We start from the raw sequence: 6,072 nt of genomic DNA, 5'->3' as shown, positions 1-6,072 counted from the left end.
TGGTGAGGGGTATTGCGTCACTGTTGGGGGGTGGTAGGGGAATGATTGGTCATTGTAGGGGAGGCAGGGTATCAGGACACTGCTGTGGAGGTAGCAGGGTGTATCAGGTCATTGTAAGGCCGGGGGGGGATCAGGACAATATTGGGGGTGAGGGAAGGTATCTGGTTATTGTTCAGAGGTGGTGGGGGTATTGGGTCATTGTTGGGGGGACAGGCTGGACATTGTAGGGAAAGGGGGGTTCTCAGGACATTATTCGGAGAGGCAGGGGGGTATTGGGTCATTATTGGGAGGTGGTGGTTGTATGGGCTCATTGCTTTTGGATGGAGGGATCTCTCGGTCATTGTTGGGGTGTCAGTTCATTAATTAGGGGGTGTATCAGGTAACTGTAGGGTATGGCGGGGGTATTTAGCTATTCCTGGGGGGTAAAAACCCACCCTTGAGCTCCTTCAGCGATTCCTTGTACACGTCTCTCTCCCCCTGGATGGAGATCTCCTCGTTGCTCTGACTGACGAAGCGGCTGCGGAATTCCTGCATACAGGAGAACAGGGCCTGCTCGTCGTCGGTTTTGGCGGCCATGGTGAACCTGGAGAAGAGATAACGATGGGTGAGAGGGAAGCCGGTCACCCCACCGAGGGGAGCAATACAGGGCGATCATAGGGCCACAGAGGGGGAAGCCAAACCCGCCTACGTAATGAGTGAACATGGCTGCCCCCAGCTGTCATTATACAATGGGGCAATTATTGGCCCCACCGGAGACCTTCCTGGTGACCCCCACAGCCCCCTCCCCAGGGGGGTACAAAGGAAGTAATATTATCTTCTGTATCACTAACAATACTCCCCTGCCCCTCTCCCAGTCTGCCCCTTTACCCTGCCTCTTCCTCCGCCCCCTCCATGCCGTGACCACGCCCCTCCCGGTACCGGCTCGCTCTCTTCTCCACTTACTTGATTTTAAACGCTGCCGCTCGCGGGAGAAGCCTGACGTCATTCAGACTGTATCATCGATCACCGATCTTCACTCAAGGCAGGGCTGATAGACGATCCGGAAGTAATGATGCCGCCATTTTTATTACGGGAAAATGCCAGTTTCAGCTTATAAAGAAATCTTACTCCTGTCGTTTTTCTATTATTATGTTCCATTAACCTTTTATTTTATGCTGATTGCCTACATGTTAAATATCCAACATTTCTGGCTGTGTCCGGTTCCTAGAATACATGGTGGCCTCCATGACACCAGCATGACAAGTTTATTATAAAGAGAACCTGTCACCTACTTACAAAACTGCAGGTAAAAGCAGTGTCTACTGACCGTGCTGGCCCAGCTATCATCCCCATGCCTTCACCTCTACATACCCTTGTGGGGGGAGGGATTAGGAAGTGTGGTTCCAGTAATAAAGATGGCGTGTATGCCAGCAATGGAAATCATGGATTTGAGGGTGTGCATACATGACTTATCCACATTATATATTTATATTGCCAGTGGAAGGTCCTCTTTAAAGTGCCATTGGATGGACCAGTTTGCATTCCAAATTATAGTCCTACCAAGGAATGGAGGATTATGGGGCATGGCGCTTTGACACCCTGGGTCACATGATAGTCTGTGGGATTGGTAAAGTATGCCAACGCATTTCAGAGGTCAAACCCACCCTTCAACATGGCTGATAATTCCCTTCAGCCATTTCTGAAGTGCAAAACGTCACACCAACTGTAATACCGGTAGCAGCACGGGCAGAAGATGCAGTGTAAGTTGTAATAATTATCCCGGAACCTTCACTATCTGCTGGTCATTCCTTAATACTGCAGCTCAGGTCTCTGTGCACACCTGGCCTCATTGGTAAACTTTAAGCGAAGCCACAGCTTCTAACCCGGACCTGATCACGACATGGACATCTCAGATTGAACTGCTTCTCCTATATATTTGCCTGGCTTTGTGGATGTCAGGAATCCAGATCCATTCTGTGCCTGACTACAGAATGGATCCGGAATGGCTTGGCCTGGCTACATGTCGTCTGCCAGTCGTTGCCCCTTGCAGCACAGATCACAATATCGAGTGTAAAACATTCCTATCAGATCTCTGTTATTGATGGTACAAGTACTTCCATATTGGATACATTGTCTGCTCACTGATGGGTTCTTGGCTCTGCTCCTACACAATGGAAGGTTGTCTTTATTATTTGTTACATTTTGTTATTGCATCCTCAGTGGGTTTGGCTTCTGTAATAGTCCTCCTCTATTGTATCTCTTATTGTTTATCAGCACCACCATACCTCTTTGTGCTCACTTTTTGCTGCATTCATCTTTATTATACCACTTTGAAAAAAAAAAAAAAAAAAAAAAAAAAAGCTCAGGTAGCAAAGCAAAATTTTACCCACCCACACCAAATCATATCATTTATCAGGTTTGAATGGCATTGCTCTAACATGACACTGCAGCAGATAATTGGATTCCAAGGTAAATAAAAGCTAAACAAGGCCCCGAGGCAGGAAGCTGCTTTGGCTGCTCCATGGTGAACATAATAATTGAAACGGGCACAGAGAAGCCACCATGTCTGTATTGGCCTCATCCTACCATGTGATGTGGCAGGGGACAGCACAGCTCTGACCAATGGCATCCCCTGATTCTGGGTGGAGGGGGAAGACTTTAAAGAAATGACAGAACACCTGTACAGGTTTAAAATAAAACTTTATTCCAAATAATAAAAAATAAAAATTAAATATATCTCCTTTTGCAGTTGCTTGTTCTCCCAATGTCCCAACAACTCCATGACTTCCACCAACCTGAAAAATAAAAATGATATAATCATTATTAATAAACAGAATTTATATAGCACCGACATTACGCAGAGCTGTACATTAAATAGGGGTTGCAAATGACAAGACAGATACAGACAGTGACACAAAAGGAGGAGAGGACCCTGCCCAGAAGAGCTTACTATCTAAGAAAGAAGAGAAATCCTACCAGGGAAAGGATAAGTTATAACAGTTTTGATACAGCTGCCATGCCTATCGATAAATATTAGAGAAGGAAGAAAGGCAAAAAAAGGCTTTTACGGAGCATCAAAATTTATTTTGATTGTTAGACAATTCTAGCAACAAGTTCTACTATACTAATAGGAAAGTACAAATCCTTCATATAAATGGTTGCAGTAATTAGCATTCTAAGGTCTCATTTTACCAACGCATTTCGCTTTGTAGCTTCCTCAGGGGATTTCGAGACTTGGCTTGTTAGACATGATTACACATAGAGAACATAATATAATATATACCATTGATATGGTTATTGATGAAGTTATCACAAGGTTACACAAGTAAGAAAGGTAATCTCTATCAATACGTACTGTAGATAATTGCAAGACAGAAAAGTTATATATATATAAAAAAAAAAAAAAGTTATAAAAACATAATGATGTGATGATCATTACATCCAAAAGATCACTGCATAAAGTGATTGGGCGTGTGGCCTGCATTAAGGTAAGTAAGGACTTGGTTTTCCTCTTTATGTGTAATCATGTCTAACAAGACAGATGCGGAGACCTCTACAGAGACCTTTTCCTGTTGTAATGATATACAGAACACATGCAGCAGACGGAAGATAATAATGTGTAAGAGCAGAGATATCTGCGATGCGGGCACACGAGACGTCCGCAGAGCTGAAATCTCCATCTGTCTATTTGCCTCCAGTTCTTACGCACCTGTAAACAGGTATAACAGGCACGCCTTTGTGGGAGGGGAGAGGACAGGTACTACATACATGTAGGGGGAGGTGAGAAACCTGCATACACGTTGCACTGTTTGTAATAAATGTCATTACCAGGTCCCCTGGACGCTGTGCCTGGGGCTCCACCAATCACATTCATCCAAGGAAGATTAGAGGACTCCACACAAATCTGGGTGAATCACTCATCCATCATGTTGGCTTAATGGTGGGCTGACACCACACCAGCTTCCCCCCACATCCTCGGTCAGGGTAGGCAGTCAGGACTTCCACTGGGAATAGAAACAAAAATTAAAAAATGAAACACGGACAATACAATGATTAATAAATGTAGAATATCCTGGAGTTACTGTGCAAGGACAGCACTGGATGTCATACAGAACAAGCTGGTGCCTTTAGTTTCAGGTAGCCAGGTGCATAGCCTGCCAGCATGCTGCAGAGGAGCCTCATTTTATGTCAAAGCAGCAGTCCCTTTGCAGAGGTCTAATGGGCCTCCAATCAACAGGAGCTGGGATGTCAGATATTTAAGGGCCCCCCTAACCTGTACCAAAGCTCAAAGTACCTCCTGTCCCCCTAATTGTAGCCCTGAACAGGTGAGATGATGGGGAGACCTCCACAGAGGGGCCATCGCCACCAATGTGGGGAGACCTTTACAGCAGACGGAGGAAGATATTGATGTGTAAGAGCAGAGATATCTGCGATCCGGCCATACGAGACGTTCGCAGAGCTGAAATCTTTGTCTGTCTATTTGCCTCCAGTTCTTACGCACCTGTACACAGGTATAACAGGCACGCCTTTGTGGGAGGGGAGAGGACAGGTACTACATACATGTAGGGGGAGGGCACACCCTGCACGACCCTCTCCAGCTCCTCCCCCATCCATATAACACACCTCGTTTGAGTCCCAGGGTTTCATCCAAAGGTTTCCTTGGCCCAACATCTTGGAAACGATTTACAGAGTGTTAAGCGTGGCCGGTCAGTTCCTGCAGCCGCCATCTTCCGGAATCATCTGTAGGAAGACAAATAGAAACAATAATGAAGAGCCGACACCCATAGCAACCAAAGATCAGGTGCCAGAATTATCATAGCAGCATATGGCAAGTCGTTATGTAGGCTGCCATGCTGATCCAATGGCTTCCGTGTCTTGTACCATTAAGAAATTCTGCCCTTAATGACCTTTACTGGCTGCATGCTTGTACTGAGACAATGGTATTTAGATGATAGTAAACATTGACATCCTATCCCCCCCCCCATTGTCATGGCTCCTCCACATGGAGGCTGAGAGGTTTGGGACTAAAGTCTGGACTTTTTTAGGACATCAATGGTTTCCTGCTTGTGTCCCAATCAGGAATGGTGGCCCCAGAGTTACTGCAGAATAAAATGAAATCTCTGGCATGTGAGAGCGCAGCTAGAGGAGTCTCTGAGAGACACACAGAGGAGCTCCGCTCTGAATTGATATACCTCCGGTTCTTACGTGCCCGCCCACGAGGAACAGCAAGCACGCCTTTGTGGGAGGAGCCAACTGCTTGGCTTTAGGTGACTACAAAATGTAATGAAACACCACAGATCAAAAAAACTGGGCCCACTCATCATATCCCCACTGGTGACACCAACGGGACCCCCTACCTTCCATAGATCACTACCAGGAGGGGCAGACTGACACTTACAAACAATATATGCCACTACCATAAATCAATGCTGGGGCCACAGGATTCACCTCCCCCAATATATTATTACTGGGGGCAGCAGATTACAGGTTACCATCCTGCCACCCATTAGGGCACACCACATCACCCCCAATTCTTTCTATCATCAGATGATTCCATATATTATTATTTATATAGTACCCAGGAATGATGACTTTACCCGGCACACCTACCTAGGTACCGGATGGCCCCGGATTCTCTCGCACCCTCGTTCCATGCCGCCAATGCACTGAGGAACACCGGAAACATGGCTGCATATACGGATTTGCGCTTCTCGGGATATTATTGGCTGCTGGATCATGTGACTACAGCAGTCGCTCGCCGATTGGGTACACTGCTTCGCTCTCTCCGTCCAACAACCCTTATCTCCCATTATAGTCTACGAAGTAGGCAGTGAGGCACGCCGGGAGTTGTAGTTTGTTTACTATTCCTCGTGTGCAGCCAATCAGAGAAGGCCATGTAATTGAAGGCTGATGACAAGCTCTCTTAATCGGATTCCCTTACCCTCGTTTCTGATTGGTAGGTGAGCTGTATGCGCTCTGTGGTTGGTCCAGGTAGAAGAGCGAAGGGCTGCGATTGGCTGGGAGGATGGTGCGGCTGGCTGGTTTAGGCCGCGGCTGGAGCCTGGGACTGTCAGAGGGAAGGATGGGGCAGCA

At 46.6% G+C, this 6,072-nt stretch overlaps 2 protein-coding genes and 1 long non-coding RNA gene across 3 annotated transcripts in view; 1 reads left to right on the top strand and 2 right to left on the bottom strand.

Moving 5' to 3' along the window:
• Window positions 1–1,026, bottom strand: part of SPC25 (SPC25 component of NDC80 kinetochore complex) — a 4,995-nt gene extending 3,969 nt beyond the window's left edge. Inside the window, exons 1-2 of the mRNA XM_072427868.1 lie at window positions 943–1,026; window positions 435–583 (exon numbers count right to left, since the gene is read on the bottom strand). Of these exons, the coding sequence (XP_072283969.1) occupies window positions 435–576 (142 nt within the window). The 5' untranslated portion in view covers window positions 577–583; window positions 943–1,026. The remainder of the gene's footprint in view (window positions 1–434; window positions 584–942) is intronic.
• A 1,636-nt stretch (window positions 1,027–2,662) lies between these two features.
• Window positions 2,663–5,707, bottom strand: LOC140342322 (uncharacterized). Its single transcript, XR_011923036.1, has 4 exons — window positions 5,590–5,707; window positions 4,603–4,719; window positions 3,808–3,983; window positions 2,663–2,774 (listed from the first exon to the last, which is right to left on the bottom strand). It is a non-coding gene; the product is annotated as an uncharacterized lncRNA (long non-coding RNA).
• A 282-nt stretch (window positions 5,708–5,989) lies between these two features.
• The window catches only part of SEL1L (SEL1L adaptor subunit of SYVN1 ubiquitin ligase), a gene marked incomplete in the record, with an annotated part of 23,892 nt that continues 23,809 nt past the window's right edge, over window positions 5,990–6,072 (top strand). The window contains 1 exon segment of the mRNA XM_072429067.1: window positions 5,990–6,048. Coding sequence (XP_072285168.1) covers window positions 6,005–6,048 — 44 coding nt within the window.

Source organism: Pyxicephalus adspersus, chromosome 12 (assembly GCF_032062135.1).
Source record: "Pyxicephalus adspersus chromosome 12, UCB_Pads_2.0, whole genome shotgun sequence".
NCBI classification, from domain to species: domain Eukaryota; kingdom Metazoa; phylum Chordata; class Amphibia; order Anura; family Pyxicephalidae; genus Pyxicephalus; species Pyxicephalus adspersus.
The sequence above is the reverse complement of the archived record's forward strand: the minus strand, read 5'-3'. Positions and strand labels throughout refer to the sequence as shown.